At 40.4% G+C, this 21,045-nt stretch overlaps 1 protein-coding gene across 5 annotated transcripts in view; it reads right to left on the bottom strand.

Annotated features, from left to right (window-relative positions):
• LOC127447540 (RNA-binding motif, single-stranded-interacting protein 1-like) overlaps positions 1-21,045 on the bottom strand; it is a 108,503-nt gene that overhangs the window by 18,249 nt on the left and 69,209 nt on the right. For all 5 annotated transcript variants that reach the window (XM_051709495.1, XM_051709496.1, XM_051709499.1 and 2 more), the window contains 3 exons: positions 19,333-19,490; positions 16,074-16,153; positions 11,097-11,212 (listed from right to left, as the gene is read on the bottom strand). In XM_051709495.1, the coding sequence (XP_051565455.1) occupies positions 11,097-11,212; positions 16,074-16,153; positions 19,333-19,490 (354 nt within the window). The remainder of the gene's footprint in view (positions 1-11,096; positions 11,213-16,073; positions 16,154-19,332; positions 19,491-21,045) is intronic.

The raw sequence follows: 21,045 nt of genomic DNA, 5'->3' as shown, positions 1-21,045 counted from the left end.
TTTTCGTTGTGTCAAAATGGCACCCAAATCAGTGTCGCTGGCATCCATATACACGGTGAAGGGGAGTTGGAGATCAGAATGGCCAAGGATGGGAGGTGATGTGAGGCATGATTTCAACTGTTTAAATGCTTGTTGCCCCTTTTTTCAGTGAACTGAGGGGCTCAGCGATCCTGGAAAAGCTTGGAACAAACCGGTGGTACCATCCAACTAATCCAAGGAAGTGCTGAACCTCTTTAAAGTTACTAGGCACAGGGTAGGAACAAATGGCCTCAATCTTTATTAGATCGTCTGAAATGCCTTTGACGCTCACAACATGTCCTAGGAACGTGATTTCTTGAAGACAGAACTTACTATTTTTTAGGTTAATGGTCAGACCACCGGTTTCTAACCTGTGGAGAACAGTCTGGAGGTTGAAGTATTGCTTGTCTATAGAGGGTGAGTAGATGATTATGTCATCGATATAGACAAAGCATATGTTTCGCCTTAACTCTCCCAGAACCTTCTCCATCAGACTCTGAAATGTTGCTGGGCCGTTTTTTAACCCAAATGGCATGACATTAAAGTGGTGTAGACCTGCTGGAGTGATGTCTTTGATTTGCTGTCGGGGTCCATGGTCACCTGCCAATAACCACTGTTGAGGTCAATGGTGGAAGAGGGTAGGCATCATTCTCTGTAATAGCATTAACCTAACAGTAGTCTACACAGAATCAGAGGCTTTCATCTTTTTTTTGGTACCAAGACAACAGGTGAGGCCCAACCAGAGTGAGATGGTTCCATGTTTCCTTCCTTCAGCATCTCCTCATGCTGTTCTCCCACTGCAGTTTGTTTTATAGGGGACAGGCGATATGACCATTGTTTGATGGGCACTTGGCAAGTGGTGTAAATATGGTGTTGTAGGACATCAGTATGCCCAGTATGGAGAGTACACACCTGAGGGTTGGCCTCCAGGATTTGGAGTAACTGATGTTTTCCGTCAGGAGGTAGGTGAGCTTCATTCACTGCAATTTTAATTAATGCTTCTTCATCCACACTGTCAGGTTGTCGTATTGTCAATGTGGGTTGAGGAGGAGGAACAGAACTTAACAGGGAAATGCTTTGGTTGGTTTTCTTAGGACGTCGTCTCTCTTTCAGGTGTTGTGGATTGACAATTGGTACACTTGCGTTACCTGGTTGAAATGGGAGATCTTCATCAGGGGCAGACTTGAATGAATATTTCTGGTCTGTCACATTTATTTGTAGGCTGCTGAAGAAGATAAAGTCCAACCCTAGGACTACGGCATAGGCGAGGGCTTGGGAAGAAAGAATGACAGCAGGTAAGGTGAAAACTTTGTTGTGTATGTGTATGGTGGTATTCTTCCATCCTAATGGAATTTCAGCTTCTCCATTTGCCAGATAGAGAGGGCCAAGGGACAATGGATGGAGGTGGTCTGGTGATGTGAGCTGCTTCATGAGACTCTTGTGGATAAGAGTGTAGCTTGCGCCAGTATACACTATGGTTTTTCCAGACCAGGCATCAATACTGATGGGGACTACTAATTGTTGAGGTACTGCCATGAGTGTATTAGGGCTTGTAGTGGTTGAGGTTTACTTGGTGGTTGATTGTGACTTGTGCGTTTTTGTGGCAGCCACAGAGTTGTTGGAAGGTTGACCATTCGATTTAGGAGATTGGTAAGGATTTTTTCCGCTGGTGGAATAATGTTGACCAGATGATTGGTGTGATGGTGGAGAGGCATAGTGAGGGCAGTTGCCTGGTGGATGATGTCTTCTACATCTCCAACACTGAACCGGGGGTATATCAGCAGGTCAGTTAGATGAGGGTCTTTGTGACATGGATTGATACTTAGGGCCTGTTCGACCTTTATATCAAAGCTGTTGCTTATAATCCTTGTCTAGCTGATGTCCCAGTTTGACCATTTCCTCCACGGTGTTCTTCCGACTGCAACTGGCTGGCAAGGTAAGGCTTGATATTCTTAAGGATCATTTTTACCATCTCACTCTCTGTTAAGTCTGGCTTCCATCTTTTACAGAGAGCTCTGCAGGTGAATGTGAAGTCTCTTATAGTCTCTTTATCTCCCTGAGTTCTAGTACGGACACTTTAGGCCAGTTCATTTTCAAAATCCTTGGAAAGGAAAGCAGAGAGGAACACAGACTCAAACTCATTCCATGTGGTTATTGTGGAACGTCCGACTTTCTACCAATCACATGCTGTGCCATCCAATACAGTATGGAAGGTAGCCAGGATGTCAACATTTGTCAGGGAATGTAGTGGCAAAAAATCCTGACATCTGGTTAAGTAGGGGGTCAGCATCATCTGATGGCCTTCCAAAAGTGGGAAAAGTTCATTTAATATGATCACTTTTAACCATAGAAGTTGGAAGAGGGGTTAGAGCAGTCACTGATGCCAGGGGAGAAGTAAAGGTGGACGATGCACTTAGCTTTTGTTTATCCACACTTTCCTTTTTGTAAATTTTAAATCCGTCCTCCATTTCATTTTTTAGCTCCTTTAAACAGGTGTAAAATTTGTCAGTTTGTGTGAAGCACTGATGAAGTTCTGTAGTAATGTGATCATGGCTTCTTTGAAACAAGTGTTGGACAGCTCTGATGTCCTGTTGAACCTCAAACACAAAGGTAGATTCCACTTTTTGAAGTTCCTCTGAAATCATAATTCTCATGGCTTTAGTCAGTTGATCCGCCTCAGACTCCTCTTGTTGCTTGGCTGCAGTTGTGAAAACCTGATGCTTTTTATCCTCCATTTTGGCAGCAAGGTTTGCGATTTGGCTCTCGTGGTGGGAAAAGTTGTTTTTACTTCCTGGGTGACTTTATTAACTGTTCTCTCCTGTTTTTTTCATGAATTCAAAAAAGGTATCCCAGTTCCCTTGTACCTGAGCAGTAAGATGATGTATTTCCTTTCCAGGAGTTGGAAAGATGCCGGGCAGGTCATGCTGTTCCACTGAAGAGGGAGGTAAAACTTCAGATAAAGTGCAGATTTGCATGTGGTCTGGTTCTGGTGCCCAGGTGAAGGCTTGCACAGCAGTGCTGCCAGCTAGAGCTGAGGTAATTCACACATGGGTTCCTGGATAGGTGGGGCTGAGCTGAGTAGGGATGTCATAGAAGGCGGGGACACAAGGAGGAGGACCCGGAGGAATCAGAAGTTGTGGTGCAGGTGGCCAGACTGGATTTGAAATGTCCGGAGCCTCAATTTCCACCAAAGTGATTTGGTGAGGTAGAGGGGGAGCAGCCATGATTCAATCTTGTGTTGATGTAAGTTCATTTGGTATGTAAAATGTTGTGTAAGATGTTAGTAAATGAGTGAATTGCCAAATTGCAATGTGTGTTTATATTTGGGGCAATCAGGGGTTATAAACAAAAACAACAAATTACAATATTTTACAAATGCTCAATCAGCACACTTTTCCCGACCACACATTTTTAAACCAAGTCCACACGGTCGGTCCCAACTGGTTTTCAATTAATAGGTTACACTTCCATTAACGTAACTGGTTGTTACCTGGAAGCTAACACTCAATTACCACAATCATTCAATAAGTTCAATATCATGGGTTTACAAAAATATCTGACTGACAAATTTTTTTCCCAAGGTTCACAAAGTTTAAACACACTCTTCCCACATATTATAAACACTGTGGTGATGGGGGTGTGGTCGTGTGTCTGTCTGTCTGCGGGAGAGAGGGAGTGGTGTGGCTCATCAAACTGGTTGACATGATTTCTAACAGCTGTTTCTCGTTACAGTGATAGCTGAGAGACGCCTTAAAACAGAGCATGCCAGAGAAGGGAGAGAGGGAACGAGTGTGCAGCGTTGCCAAACTGCTGACATTGTGTGTACTGAAGCTGTTGAGTGTTTGTAAAAAGTTTTTTATTTTCTGAGAGTGAATTATTGAACTGAGTAAAAGAACCAGAAGAGTGCACATGCTGCACATTCCGAGGAATAAAACATTACCTAAAGTGTTTCACTGCTCCCCGTCTCCTCCTTCCCATACCTGAACTTGGAGTTATTGTTACACTGGTGTCGAAACCCGGGATGAGGAGACATGTTATCATCGAGTCCTCACCACTGGGCGAGGTGATCAAGACCCTCGCCGGCATCCAGCAAACCCAACATCAGGCCCTCGTCGAGCTGCGCCTGGAGCAGGAGCAGCGTTTTCAACTCCTGCTCCATGCCCAAGTGGAGGACCGACAGGTGTTCCAGAGTCTGGTCAGACACGAGGGGTTGCTGCTACAGCCCCGGAGCCCACCCCAGCTGTCCAACCGGTCACCTTTGTCAAAATGGGGCCAGCCGACGAATTTGTGCAGATGGGTCCTGTGAAATAATGTCTTGGTGTGTGACGTGCGATGCTATGGCTGGAGAGGCAGTGCCAGGGCCGACTACATCTGGTCTGCGTCAAGATGACACGGGGGGTGGGGGGGCCCATCCTCAGGGAATTCCCTGAGGAGGATTTCCCTCTGGAGCAGTCACGCGACGAGTCCTTGAAACAAGAATTTGACAAAGTGAGAGTAATCGATGGTCAACAGCTATGGCCTGATGTCGGACTCACATACCTGTATTTTTCAATTATCAAAGATAAGTTGTTGTGACGAGGAGGAGGGTGGGGCCAGGCCGTGAGTGCGCACGGCCGGCCCCCAATCGGGCTAATCAGCTGAGGAGAGGGATAAAGCCAAGCCAGATGCGGCAGCTGCGTGTGGCTCTCTCCCGAACTGCCACATCCAGCTTGGCTTTATCCCTCTCATCGGCTGATTAGCCAGATTGGGGGCCGGCCGTGTGCACTCACAGCCCTACCCGCCCTCCTCCTCGCCACAGTTGTATCGAGTGACGCAGGACACTCAAACAAAAGAAAATATAACCCAGTTATTAGTCCCAAAGAGCCGTCGGGAAGTGCTTTTCCAGGCGGCTTACCATAATCCAATGGCTGGCCATTTAGGACAGGAAAGAACACTTAACCATATAATGGCCCATTTTTTTTTTTTTGGCCGGGCATTCATGGGGACATTCACAGGTAGTGTGTGGCGTGCCGTGAATGTCAGTTGGTGAATCCACCGGCCACCACAAAAGCACCATTGCGCCCTCTACCATTAATCGAGGTACCCTTTTACACCACAGAGTTGGTGGAACGATTTAATAAAACCCTGAAAAACATGATCTGTAAATTCATGCACATGGATGCTAGAAATTGGGATAAGTGGCTCGATCCCATTATTTGCATTGTGAGAGGTCCCGCAAGCCTCCATATGGTTTTCCCCATTGGAGCTGCTGTATGTGCACTGGCCGCGTGGCATGCTCAACATCATGCGGGAAGCTTGGGAGGAGGGACCTTCAAACAGTAAAAATGAAATTCTGTACGTTCTTGATCTTAGAGCAAAACTCCACATTTTGGGTCAACTAACACAGGGGAATTTGCTCCAAGCTCAGGAACGTCAAAGCCGGCTGTATAACAGGGGCACTCGACTACTGGAATTCGCACCGGGAGATAAAGTGCTTGTATTACTGCCCACATCAATCTCTATATTACTTGCCAAGTGGCAAGGGCCCTGTGAGGTCAAACGGCGAGTTGGAGATCTCTATTATTAGGTTAAGCGAACGGATAGGGGCGGAGCACATCAAGTTTACCATCTCAACCTCCAAAAATCATGGAGGGAGGCAGTCCCTGAGGCCTTGGTGATGGTAGTTCCCGAGAGGGCAGAGCTCTGGCCAGAAGTGACGCGTAAACCTAATCAGTTCACCCCGGTCCTGTCTGGAGACCACCTCTCATCATCACTGCTCACAGAGGTAGCCAAGTTGCAAGCTGAATTCGCGGATGCGTTCTCACCTCTGCCCGGTCGCACAAACCTCAGAGCACCACATCGAGACCAACCCAGGGGTGGTGGTTCATAGCTGCCCCATCACCTTCCCGAACACAAAAAAGGTAGATCAGGAATAATTAGAGGCAATGCGCGTAATGGAGATGGGCGTAATAGAAGGGTCACACAGCAATTGGGCCAGCCCGGTGGTTCTGGTACCTAAGAGCGACGGGACAGTCCGACTCTGTGTGGACTATCGAAACGCGTACCCAACCGGATTGAGACCGGATTGATGAATTGCTCGATCGGTTGGGTGCGGCTCAATTTTATTCGACACAGGATTTAACAAAGAGTTATTGGCTCCAATCTCCTGAGAAAAAAAATGCTTTTTCCACACCATTTGGTTTACACCAATTTGTGACCCTTCTGTTTGGTTTGTTCGGGGCCCCAGTCATGTTCCAGCATCTCGTGGACAAAATTCTCAGACCACATACGACATATGCCACCGCTTATCTAGATGATGTCATCATTTACAGTAATGATTGGCGGCGACACATGCAACATCTGAAAGCCATCCTGAGCTCGCTGCAGCGGGCAGGGCTCACGGCCAACCCGAAGAAGTGCGGAACTGGGCGGGTGGAAGTTCCGTATCTGGGGTTCTACTTGGGCCATGGGCAGGTGCGTCCCCAAATTAACAAAACCACAGTGATCACGACCTTCCTAGTGCCCAAGACCAAAAAGGAGGTGAGACAGTTTCTGGGGCTGGCTACTACCAAAGGTTTGTGCCTAGTTTCTCTGACGTCACCAGCCCGCTGACTGATCTCACTCGAAAGGGGGATGTTGCCTCGGCCTGAGTCAGGCGGTGGGTTATATGGTGATGGGGCGTGGTCGTGTGTCTGTCTGTGGAGAGAGGGAGTGGTGTGGCTCATCAAACTGGTTGACATGATTTCTAACAGCTGTTTCTCATTATAGTGATAGCAGAGAGACGCCTTAAAACAGAGGAGCATGCCAGAGAAGGGAGAGAGAACGAGTGTGCAGCGTTGCCAAACTGCTGACACTGTGTGTACTGAAGCTGTTGAGTGTTTGTAAAATGTTTGTTTATTTTCTGAGAGTGAATTATTGAACTGAGTAAAAGAAACTGAAAAGAGTGCATCTGCTGCACATTCCAAGAAATAAAATGTTACCTAAAGCATGTCACTACTCCCTGTCTCCTCCTTCCCATACCTGAACTTGGAGTTATTGTTACAAACACTTTTCCACAAAATAACAAAATCACAAGCACAAAGTTTCAGTGTTTCAGTTCATAGTTTCTCAGTACATTTAGTTTAAATTATTCAACACAATCCACAAACACTATGGGTGTAACGATTCGAATTTCTCACGGTTCGGTTTGCATCACGGTTTAAGGGTCACTGTTTCGGTAAGGTTCAGTATTTGCTTAGTTTAAAATAAAAAATAAAATAAAAACATATTACTGCCAAATCCAAAGAAAAATCTATTTGGTAAACACTTCAACAGGTTTGCCCTTAAATAACAATCATTGTTTTACAACAGTAACCATAGTTTAACCATGGCATTTGTAGTACAATCATAGTAACCTCAATATAAACATGTTACTGTCATGGTTACAATATATAGTAAAATCATGGTTACTATATAGAAAATACACTATTACTGTTGTAAAACCATGATTAATTGTATCAAAACCATGATTTCTGCTCAGAAAACCATGGTGACAGCAGTCATGGTTACTACAATATTACCACAGTAAAATCATGGTTAATTTTTGTCAGGGTCCTTAACTAAGAACAAACAAACATTTTCTCTAATTACTAAATCAACATTTTAACTTAATACCTGCACTAATATGCTAATATGCTACATGCATCAACACTTCAAACTCATCTCAACATATTAAATATTCAGAAGCTGTACATCACTATAGAAGGAATAACCTTGCTATTAGAATGCATACAAGAAGGGATGTTGTGATAATACTGTGAGTATTTTAATCATACATGGAAATCCCACATGAACACCCCAAGCGTTTTAGTTATTGTTTCATGTCTGTCCGAATTAGCACTGAGTGCCTGCTTAAAAATGGAAGGGAGTGTGTGCAGTTTCGGCTCACCTGCGGCTCTTTCCATGGGTGATGTCGGCGTAAATGATTAATCATGTATCAATGTATCACTATAACGGCATCTAAATGCCATTTATCAAAGCGCATTATTGACACTCGTGATAGATTACAGCCATGTGAGGAAACAGGAAGAACTTGCGTGCGCGTTTTAAACAAACCCTCATGCGCATTATTGACACATATTACCAGTATACAGCACTTGTGCCGAGCGATGTCTGCAAACAGTGCCTGTTTTGTAAACGTCTTTTGACCATCGCTGTTGTAATTGACTGCAAAAAGAAAATGTTCCCAGAAAGGAGAAACACAGGGGGCTTCTCTATCAGCGTTTCGTTTTCTCCACTTGCCATTTTCAACTACACACAACTCTTGCAGAACAGTGATGTCATCAAGTTAACCCACGTGAAACACAGGTGGATCGTATCCATTTACAGATCCATTCAGGTGCATTTAGCGGAGGTTGTAACTGTGCCTGTCTGTATGACGCTTTGTTTTCTTGACCAAAACTTGTGCTCCAGATGCGTCATTAAATGTGAGGTGAACAGAACGCGGTGCCAATGTTTCCCAAACCGTGGGTGGTGAATTGTATGGTTCGGTTTTTTACCGAGAACCGTTACACCTCTAACAAACACCTTAAGTTTTCAGGGGTTAGAAAAATCACAAAATCAACTGTTCAAGTCACTTCAGGTCCCTGTTTGGGCACCACTTCTGTAATGGTGGCGTACTCAAAAGGGGGTAAATACAAGTTCTTTTTTATTTATTTCGGGCGCCAGACAGGATTTGGCTAGTCAAAATAAATCTTTTGCCCAGGATAGCTTTAAACAAGCCACCAGTTACAGTGATGAAAGTGACATTGGTTGAGTTCTGGGGAACTGTCACTTAAAAGAAATCTCTTTAAAACAAAGGAGGATAATGACCATTAAAGGACACCAGTGTCTGTAACTCAACTCATTAACACATTTATTCTAAACAATGACCAACAAAACTAAACAATTAAACAATCCAATAAATCAAAAACAATTTCCATAGCAAACAGTTACAATGAGTGTAGGTGTGTGTGAGTGGTGTAGGTGGGAGTAGGTGCATGAAAGAGAGTTCAGTTGCTCTGAAATGAGTGCACTGATGTGCGCTGGGTCAGGAGTGTTTACATGTACCTGAGAGTGAGGTACTGGCTTGCAGGAGCACAGAGGAAAAGTCACAAGAAGGAACTGGGCAGGTCAGAAGACCAGAGTGATCATCTGGTGGAGCATCAACTTAAAACTTTGACTCCAGCACAACTTGACCGCAGAGCACTTCGGCAGGTCAGCAGGCTTCTTGCAGTTTACCGTAACACATGCCACTCCACATTAACTCAAGTAGACCAGTTGCTAATGCCTTTATGGACAACACTTTTTTGTGCTGAGCACTTTTATTCAGTCCTTTTATTGTCTTTGTCTCAATCCTCAAATCAAGTTCCATATGCACAACACTCGTACACAAAGGCAAACTTTCTCCTTACCCTGACTCTGCTTCACCCACACACCTCACTTACTTAAAGAGGCCCTATTATGCTTTTTGGGATTTTACATTTCCTTTAGAGTGTAACATAGCTCTTTGTGCATGTAAAAGGTCTGCAAAGTTACAAAGCACAAAGTCCACACAAAAGGGAGTTATTCTCTCCCACAGACAACACTGCTCAAAAACTACAAGAAACGGCTGGATTGTAGTCCAGCCATTTATTCTGTAAAGTATCTACGTCACTATGTAACACATTTGCATAATGACCGCCTAAGGGCTACTTTGGCCCACCCACCAGGATGAGTTGGGTTAGTGTTGTCGCCATGTCGAGAAGATGCTGTTTTCTTCACTGCAAAATCAAAACCTCTTTGTTTGCACTTCCAAAGGCAGACAAATTGAAGAATCAGTGGTTAAAATTTATTTGAATTATTTAGTACTACAACCACAACCAATGCCAGATTTTCAAGACGGTTACTCCTGAAAGATGGTGCAGTTCCCACTTTGTTGGTACAATCTGGCACTTCAGAATCACAACTGGCACTTGCTAATCAGCTGTGGGCCCACTTTTACCTACAATTGTGTAGAATTATTTAGATTGTTTGTTGTTATTACTATCATGAATAGTGATCAAGTGTGGAGATGGATTTATTTTTACAAACGCTCACTTTTCATCTGCAATCCACGGTAGTGCTCGGTTAACTTGCTATGTAACGTTGTTTTGGTAAGGGTTTACTATTCAGCTGTGGGCCGGCTTTTACCTAAAACTGTGTAACAAAATGGTTGATCTCAAGAGTCTTATATAATTACATAATTACAAGCTGTAATGTTACGGCCGCTATCCACGGAGGTACATGGCTAACTTGCTCATTAACTCTCTAATACACCTGGTAATGAGGGAGTAAGCCTCTGTTCTCTGTTCATATCTCGGGTGAAAAAAGTTCGGCTACTCCCTTTCCAGCAAAAGATGACTAACTTAGATGCACTCTGTGTCTTTTACTTGAAGCTTTGTTAGGTTCACAATAATCAACAGTGTACTTGTAAGAAAGCTACAAAATGTCCTGCTCAAGTCGTGCTTGCGAAGGTGGTTTGGGTCAATCAGCTTGTTCTTCCAAACTTTCATTATTGGATTTGGGCTAGAGCTGGTACGGTAAAAACTGACGCCACTGTTACCAAAGTTACAATAGTGTTTACAGAGCTGGTCACGAAGCTTCGGGAGCTGAAACTCAGTTATGGTTAGGGGCGTTATATTTCCGACACACGCTCTACCCAGTTGACCAATCACCACTCTTTTAGTAAAAAAGTTTAGTTTTTGATTAAGTTTCTTTTAATGATAATAAAACCATTAAAGAGATAATTCAGGTGTCTGGATCACAGTAGTGGAGTGATGAACTCAAAATTGGGTCGCAAGATCGGAATTGCGCCGTGCAAACTGCGTTCAGCTCAAATTTTGAGGCCACGTTTGTGCCACTGCCTGATCTAAACAATTCCTTTAGTAAATCGGGCGTTAAACCATTTTGCATAAACCATAGTTTGTATAAAAACATCCACCCACATGCCTACCAAAACCAGACTGTGTGTGCGATCCCTGCTGCCCATGTCTCTTTACTAACGAGCTGTGACAGGTGAAATACGGACAGAGATTTGCACACACAAACACAGAAATACTCACAAGTCTGGTCTCCCCGTCTCTGTTCCAGCCTCGTCCATTCTGCACATATTTATTTTGACTCTGTCTCTTCTTCTGCCCTCCATCTGCAAACTTGCACAGCAAGGGCTCTGACGGAGCTGCAGAGAGAGAGAGAGACATGAACACTGCATGATATTGACTCCTCTCTTTACCAATCAAGTCAAGTCAGCTTTTATCGTCATTCAACACTGGGTGTACACAGGTGATCAAATTTGCATTTCTCTACTGGTCTTGGTACTAGTATTACAAAAGACAATTTTCAATTTCAATGCATTCACTTTCATTGCATCTGTTAAAGTGGATGGTGACTGAGGCATCTCCTTTTGTGTTCCTCAAGAGTTCCTCATTGGTATGATATCCATTAATGCTGCATAATTGATTGAATTAAGATTAAAATCGCAAAATGGCCTTGCGTGATTACTAAACATTAAAAGGATGCGCTTCTGCATTCAGCGCTTCAGTCAGCGCTATGCGAGCAAGAGGCGCCCTGTAGGTGTCTGGACAGCATTATCCATTGTCCATTGTCCATTACAGATAGAGCTGCAACTAATGATTATTTTGATAATCGATTAATCTTCAATTATTTCTTCGATTAATCGGGTAAATGTATTTTATTACATTTTATTTTTTAGGAAACTTAAATGATAATGGGCGTAAGGATTTGGTTTGGTTTACTGTACTGAACGATTCTACACTCTCACAAAACTTTGAACAAAGCCTGATAAGTTAGGTTTGATTTTTATTATTATTATTATTTTCAGGACATATGCAAAACAGTTCCCTTCCGTTACTTGTAATACTTAAAAAGTATTGTTTATTAAAGAGTAAAATGATCCATCAGGGATGGAGTGGGACAAAAAAATCAGCACAGGAGAGGGCAATGGTGACACCAGAATAGAAATATTAATAATTCTGCCCAGCTGAAAAATACATAATTATGTTAGATACGTATATATGCTTGTTCACTGTCATTGCTTACATACATTTGAAGTATTTTAAATTAATATTGTATGTTTTAAAACCATATTGTCACTGATTACATGTTTCAAAAGTATTCTTTTGAAAGCTTATCCAGTAAAATCATGTTTGACATAGTATAAATTTACTGGTGAAATCAGACATTACATTTGGCACTATCTGGACTATCAAATATCAGGACCCTTAGCACTATTATACATTATATTCAGTATTATATACAATTTAACATAATACAAACATCTGCAAATGCAGTGCAGATTCACTCGTGCTAAAAGTCTCATCCTGGTGCTTATTGTATTACATGCGGTTACATGATGAGAAATGATCTAAAACACTTCAAAAACCGGCACACATGACCATGACATCCATGAAAGCTGCACGATTGATTACAATGAAATTAAAAGCACGGTATGATGTTGTATGAGTTTAATCAAAATGATTGCACTCCCTTTCTCCATTGCGATTGATTTGATTGATGTGGATGTGCGCGCTCGTTTGCTCAGTGAAGTTTAACGGAGACTTGCATGTGGTAAAAGCAAACAGTTTTGCGAAATACCTGGAAATACACACCTGATTTTGAATTCATAACATGTATACATTATAAAACATAGAAAATAGCAGTAAAATGTAAGTTATGCACTGGAGAGAAACGACTCTTAAGCGCATCAAACAACACACGCCCTCTTTCAACGCACCTGATGCAGCAACCGCTCCATATTAAACTGTATGCTTGCTATGATCTTCTTTGCAGTGTTTATAAAGTGTTCTTGTGTGCTGTACATCTTGGGTTGTGTTTTTCACACTTCAATTTGTCTCCAGTTTCATCATGCAACACATTTTAACTGGGCTGTAAAGTGACGTCACTGGCTGAGCTTCTCAGTGCAGGCTGCACATATCCAACTAATTGATAATGAAATTCGTTGTCGATGATTTTCATTATCGATAATCATCGATTTTATCAAATAGTTGATGCAGCCCTAATTACAGCACTATAATACAGAATTTAAATTTGTTCCAAATTTGCATTTCTCTACTGGTATTGGTGCTAGCATTACAAAAGATATTTTTCAATTTCAATGCATTCACTTTCATTGCACCTGTGAAAGTGGATGGTGACTGAGGCATCTCATTTTGTGTTCCTCATGAGGGTGAGTAAATGTCAGAATTTATCATTTTTGGCTGAACTATCCCTCTAAGTGTAAGAACTCTGAGGCTTCGCTGTCTCTACTCACATTCCCACAAAGCTCAGAGAGTAGTCATCTAATTTGGAAGCTGTCTTCATACAGTATAATCCCCTTTTCTTCCTTTCTGACATGGTCAGTGGAGACTATTTCAGTCTAATAATCCAATTAATATGCTTAGAGGCCAAAACAGGCCTGGATTCCACTCCAAGACTCACACAGAAAGAATGAGCACACACAGCTTTCAACTTGCACCACAAAAACTACAAGTTTATTACAATGTTTTCGAATGGTTTTATTGGTAAAATTTAGTGTAAAGTTATCCGTTCAAAAGCTGCTGAATGGCATCAACATAATAGTTTTTATGCCAAATAAATCAACCTGGTCCTATAAAACCACGTTACTATTAGGGATGCACTGATGTATTGTTTTGCTGATATTAATCAGCTAATTATTATCCAAATTAAAATCATTGGCAAATCGGTTATTAGCATGAAAACGGCAATACAAAAAAAAAACAATGGTTTATTTATAATTAATTAGTAACACACTTTGTAAAAACTCTGAGTTCAAATGCACAATCTAGAAATAATAATTGAAACAATATGTAGAAGGGTTGGCACTCCTAAGAACATGTAATATAACTTTTTTTTTCTTTCTTGTTTTCACGTTAATGAGGGAAAAACGGCATAAACGGACATGAGGAAAACCATCAAAAAACGCTTTGAAACCAGCAGACTTTAACTTCTGAGACATCGGTATGATATCATTAATGCTGCATGATTGTTTGAATTAAGATTGAAATCTCATTATGGCCTTGTGCGGTTACTAAACCTTAAAAGGCTGCATTGCTGCATTCAGCGCTGTGTGAGCAAGCGGCGCCCTCTAACGGTTTGGACAGCATTATCTATTATACCACCATAACACAGAATTTAAAAGGGTGTTTTGTTCCTTTGGTTAAATTGTTTTATTTTTCCATGATGTGGTTGACATTTGCGTGGAATTGCCTAACATGTGGCATTGGAAATGAATTTGTAATGTTCTATTACATACTGTGCATACATGTAAAATGTGAGTTCTGTTGTTTTGAACTGCAAAAACAGAAGTGCAAAAATGTTAAAAACAAAATACAATTTTTTATATCAATGATCATGTTATCATATTTTTTATATTTTATTTACCTTTTATTGTGGTTCTCTTAAAAAGTTTGGCCTGTCATGTGTTTAGATCCAATCCATGTTCAATGGCAATTATTCATTGTTTGAACAGTAAAAATGTTTTTGTATCTCTTTGTACACTTTAAAAGCATAATTTCAAAAGTAAAACAGTGATCTGATGACAAAATAAGATAAGTGTCCAAATATCTGTATCATTATCGGCCAATAATAAAATAAAATGTAAAAAAATTGGTATCATATCAGCCAAAGATTTTCATATCGGTGCATCCCTATACCTAGATTTCTGCAAAATGATTTTTACAAGGCTCACTGAACATATCGCAACAGTTACATTGAACAGTAGAGGCCCAACAACAACGTCTTTTATTCACTCTCACACAAATCACAAGTAAAACAGCAGATTATTGATTCATAAACACTTACTTTCGCCACACAGTGCTATCTTATGACATCTAAACAGTTTTAATATGGCCTGTCCTGAAGAGCAAAATGACAATAATTGCGTTTTTCATCTCACATTTGCTTTATCTGAATCTATCGGTTAGGTTTAGGTTCAAGGTTTAGGGTAGGGAGGTCGTTTTTTTTTATTTAAAATTCGATAGAGCATTAACCTTAAAAACCTCATCTGTTTGGGAGAACATATAATGGTGCTGCAAGCGATTTTTTCATGGAAAGGTATGCAAAAAAATGTCCTACTCCCTTTAAGATATTAATGAAATAAGTGTCCTGAGATATCTCACTGGTCTCTGTGACAGCTCTAGACTCTGTAAACAGCAAACCAAAATGTGTCCATGGACATTGACGCTTTTCACCTGTCAATCATTTTGCGCGTTCTCATAGTATTGTAGTTGCAGCAAATTATTGAGGCTTACTGCCATTTTTATGCCATGTTGCTCATAACAGTTGTCAGTTGAGGGCGCTATTTTGCTGCTGTTTTTTTAAACAACCGTTTCTGTCTCAATAAAGCTAATTTGGTATCTTTGGAGTGTGGGGTTTTGGAACGAGGGGGCGTGGCTTATTCAACGGCTCAGTCTCGTGGAAGTAGAAAGGCTGAAATCGCTTACAGCACAGTGGACATTTTACTTCGAGACTGCCGCGATATGTGTAAGGAACCACGTAAAATCATTTGGCGAAATTGTCGTCACAGTCATGTCATTTTCAAGAGATCAGGCTGAATAAATAGTGCTCTTATTACAAAAAATTATATCATTTGCTAGTTTTATTTTCAAAAATGCAACATCTGCAAAATAACTCCACTGCAGTTAGCAACTTTTTGTTAGAAGTTTAGTGTTTTTAACTATTTTCAAAAGTGTAGCTTGACTGTAGTTTAACTATTTTAAATTACGAACAGCTTTGTAACTTATGCAACGTCTTCCAGCTTTTTATCATTTCAGCATTTTGTGTAGCGTGTCTAAATGTACATTTGTGCAATGGTTGTTTGGTATGGCTGAATGGTTCCGCTACATGCCCAAGAGCTTGTTTCCATAGACTTGCAGCCGAGAAGACTCATTACCAGTGAAAGAATGAGTGTGCTCTAACAGAGAGCAGTGTTGTGTCTTTGTACACAAACAAATAGAGTTAAAACAGACGTCACACACATACAAACACACACACCCGCTTACCCATGACTCCGGCTGGTGTTTTCAGAAATTTGCCATTGAAGTGTGAGATGACGGCTTCACATTTCTCTTTCGACTCCATCCTAAAGAATAATATTGTGTTTATTAGTACATATGGATTATGTATTGCAGGTTAGTATTATTAAAACTTCTAATTCACAGTCTCAGAATAAAACTGCTAATATGTGCCATTTTTCAATGCTGGGAAACACGTTAAACTTGCATAAACATTCTTTATTGAATATTAATAATATATTTTCAATGATTTTGCTGGCCGTCTAAAATTCACAACATCGTAAATATTAACATAAAATTTGTCTCACGATCCTTCATTGTCTCATGACTCACGAGTATGAGAGTACTTAGACAGCGATGTTTTTATAGCGTCTTTTTACTTACGCTTCAGCAGCAAAACCGGCTTTGACCTAAGCATGTCCACACTTACACGTTTTCGTATGAAAATTCCATCCACACTGAGACAGCATTTTTGACCACTTTTCGGAAAATAATCTCAGAAGTGGATCCTTTTGAAAACGCTGTCTTCGCGTTGTAGTGTGGACAGTGAAATGGAGATATCTGAAAATGATGATGAATTTTTTTTGTCATGTGACAGTCGAAAGTGTGCCGGTTTTTCACTATGATAGCCTTGTTAAAGATAAACACAAAGCAACATGAGGACAACTGCGCTTCAGACCGTTCATGGAACGTCGATTTTTCGCATGCGCAGTAAGGGGATTTAAGAGTTTTCATTAGTTTCAGTGTGAACGAGCAACTTTTGGAAAATGCTTGAAAAATGTATTTCAATTAATGTGGACGTAGTCTTAATCAATTCAAAACTCAACCACCATTTACCGCTCAAGGCCACATCCACACTAATAAGTTTTCATTTGAAAAATCATTAATTTAATTGAATTAATTTTGCTACATTTTGGTCTCCTCGTCCAAACTAAGACAGCGTTTTTGACAGCAAAAATGTAACTTTTCGAAAACGTTCTCCCAAGTGGATAAATTTGAAAACGCTGTCTTCGCGTTGTAGTGTGGACAGTGAAAACGGAGATAAATGAAAATGATGGCTTATTTTTTTGTCATGTGACAGTCATGTGGTCCATTCAACCCAAAACAATCAAGACGGCGGCCCATGATGAAGCAGCGTTGTGCCGGTTTTTCACTTTGATAGCCTTGTTAAAAATAAACATGAAGCAACACGAGGACATTTGCGTTTCAGACCACACATGGAACGCCAATGTTTCACATGCACAGTAAGGGGATTCAAGAGATTTCAGTGTGAACGACCAACTTGAATACGGCAGTGTGGTGGGAAAGTGCTTAGAAAACACTGTTTTCAAATTTATTTGAATTAATGTGGACGTAGCCTTAATCGATTCAAAACTCAACAATAAAAAGTGTGGTCTCCTCGTCCACACTTTTTGTCCAGCAAAAACTGAGCTTTTCGAAAACGCTCTTCCAAATGGATACATATGAAAACGGCATCTTCGAGTTGTAGTGTGGACAGTGAAAATGGAGATATTCGAAAACAATGACGTATTTTTGTCAAGTGACATTCATGTGATCCATTCAACCCAAAACAATCAAGATGGTGGCCTGTGTTGTAGCACCGATGTGCATTTATCATTGTTATTAAAGAAGTTTCTTTGCACTACAACCTTCACATTACATTCTTTCAAAGGCGTTGGGAAGTTTACTCGGAATTTCTGTGCACGTGGACAATTGCGTTTCAGACCGTACATGGACATTGCCACACGTCTTACATTTTTACCACATGCGCAGTTAGGGGATTTAAGCGTTTTCAGACGTTTCAGAGTTGACGAGCAACTTTTGGAAAACGTTCGAAAACGGCAGTGTGGATGGATACATTTCGAAAAAACGAAAACGGCATTTTCAAATTTATCCACATTAATATTGACGTAGCCTAAGGCAACGCCCTCACTAATACAACTTTTTTCTTTCAAAACAACATTCGAAATCACTCTAGTGCTGCATACTTTGGAAAACAATGACGTTAGGAAACGTAAAACAGTCTACTTTTTACTTTTAACCAAAAACTGATTAATGTGGCCTGTGCTTCCAACATAGCTGTGTTTGAGTTCTGTCTCTTGCATCACTATGAAGTCTCTATATGCAAGTTAAATAATTTAAACTTAAATCAATATTTCGACAGCAATTTTTTAAATAGCGTCTTTGATTTACACTTCAGCAGCAAAACTGTTCATTTCCAAGAATCGGTTCAAAGTGTTTTGCTTAATCAATTAAAACTCAACCAGGCAATCTAAGGCCACGTCATCTCCACTATGTTTCTGATAAATTACGTTTTGTTAATTTCGCTACGTTTTGGCCTTTCGTCCACACTGAGACTGTGTTTTTGTCCAGTTGTCTTCGCGTTGCAGTGTGGACAGGGAAAACATAAATATTAAAAAATGATGATGTATTTTGTCATGTGATCCATTTAACCTAAAAAACAAAGATGGCGGCAGCGCTGTTGTTGCGCATCTATCATTGTTGTTCTGATAAATGTTACTTTGTACAAGCTACGTTTCCAACAAAGCTGTGTTTGTGTTCTGTCTCGTATCACTATGTGTCTCTATATGTAAGCAAATGAAATAATTCAAACTTAAATCAATATTTTATGTCCAATTAAATGTCAAATGTACATTATGCTTATTTATTATCAGGCTCAGACAGAATCTGCAGACTTTTCGCATTTTTTCAGAAGATTTTAATAGAAGTTTTGCAGTTCGGATTGATACATTGTTAATGATACTTAGTTTCTGCACACACAGATTCCATCTGGGCCTGCTTATTACTATGTATTGTAATATTGGTGCAAATAAATGTGTTTCATGTTAATGTTCATGTCATATATACAGTATATATATTTAAGATATTTTCTCATAAAAAAAAAAAAACTAAACATTTTTAGGGGTTTTTCTTTCAAGTGTGCTAAGAATAACCCTTCGGTGAATGTGTTTTGTGTAATAAATTTACCAAGAGAGTTCAGCAAGAGTTTCCAGGCTTTATCGTGTTGATTTGTCAGATAAACAGATATGAAGAATATTTCAAAAGAACTACGTAACTGGTACAGGAGGGACTGAAGTGTTTGTGTTGCTTTCCAGGACGTTTGATTTCTGTGCCCTTATAAATGCGTTAGTCTTGAACCATTGGTAAACGTTAAGTCTAACAGTGCAATCGCTTGAATTATTTTGTTTCCAAACCAGTGTATTGTCTGATACAAAGAAGGCCTCACCTTGCAAATCCGACCCCTCGGCTGGCCCCGTTGGCGTCACGCAGGACGCGCGTGGAGACGACCTGTCCGAAGGGCTTCAGCATACTCTCTAACTCCTGTTCATCCATCGACAGTGGCAAGTTAGAGATGTAAAGATTAGTGGGGTCCTGTTCCTGTTGCTGTAGAGAGAGACAGAGTGTTATACTAGAACTGTATTAAAACACGTACACATAATTTTTCGCAGCATAAGCCGATTTTCTTTCCAGTCGCATGCCAACAATTTGACTCGTCCCTCTGTTTACTTACAAAAAAGCACTTAGTTACTTGGTAAAATAAATGTATCCTTTTCAGGTGGGACTACAAGTAGGACACACTTCTGATTATTGACGTGAACACTGTGAGTGGAGTTTGCTCAGTTTAATCCTTCCCTTTCTGGTATCCTTGGGCGTTTCATCCAAAAGTTACCAGGTTTACCAGAGTTACGTGGTCATGACATTGAAGGTGAAAAATCGGATACGACTTACATCCTTTTGTATTGGAGAATATTCCCCCAAAATTTTTTTATTCGGGTCAAAAAAGACCCAGTCCAATAGATATCCAGCAGCTCCCTTTTTTTAATAAACATGAAATTTGCCATAGGCTTGTTTTTCACATTGAACGCATGCTTTTATAAAATAGCAATTCTTCTGGAAAGAGCACCACCTATATTGCAGTGGTGGTACTGTTTTTCAGAGTAAAAATACAGACCACATCCAAACTAATCCGTTTAAGTTTGAAAACTCTGTTTTAAGTTTCCTATCGTCATTGTCTCCCAAACAATTGCAGTTTTGGAAATTCTGTTCCAGTGTGGATGAGAGGCGTAAACGTAGCAAAATCAATGCATTTTCAAATGAAAAAGTATTAGTGTGGATGTGGCCAGAGTTCATACCTTAAAAAGATTATAATTAGAATACTTACACAATTTAGCTGACGCATAAATTAAAACCTCTACATTATATGAGAGTCTCTATCTTATTTTCATTTCAAGTAAAATGCTACAGTTATTTTGTCGGAGTACGTCCAACTTTTTCTTTCTACCAGCCAATGATGATTGTGAAAGAAAATGTGCCCATAGTATATTGTTGCTACTATAACGAACGCAACTTCCACGTGTGGATAATTGACAGGTAAAACGCTCACTCTTATTTCAATATTTTGATTTTTGAAAAGTGTTGTTAACTTTATGGTTATATTTTGTTATTTCAGCAGACAGCTTGCTTCATACGTTTGGTTAACCAGCATTAAGTTAAAAAGGGTAAAACTTTATAATTCAACTGAACTGTGCACGCTCATTTTAGACATTTATGTGATGTTCTGCACTCTGGCCATGCACGGAATAAATGCACTTCCTTTTAGCGCATTTACTTGAACCGCTCAGGCAATATCAGTATGACCTATTTCAGGTGTGGCTAAAATTACAACTTAAAATCAAGCAGAGCTATAGAAATGTGTCTTCGTTTTGAGATCCTTTTGTGGGGGGATTAGACCCCCCCCAACAACCCCATAATTTGCACTATGATTTTGACAGAATACAAGATTAAGGTTAGTCTTAAATGGGTCAAAAATGGTCGAACATACTGTAACAGTAGGGTTAAACACGCATAATGTTTACATTTTGTGGCTATTCTTTTAAAACAGTCCAGATATCTGTCCCTGTGTACTTCCATTGTAGGTTTCTTATTGTAACCATAAAAA

This window comes from Myxocyprinus asiaticus, chromosome 10 (genome assembly GCF_019703515.2).
Source record: "Myxocyprinus asiaticus isolate MX2 ecotype Aquarium Trade chromosome 10, UBuf_Myxa_2, whole genome shotgun sequence".
NCBI classification, from domain to species: domain Eukaryota; kingdom Metazoa; phylum Chordata; class Actinopteri; order Cypriniformes; family Catostomidae; genus Myxocyprinus; species Myxocyprinus asiaticus.
The sequence above is the reverse complement of the archived record's forward strand: the minus strand, read 5'-3'. Positions and strand labels throughout refer to the sequence as shown.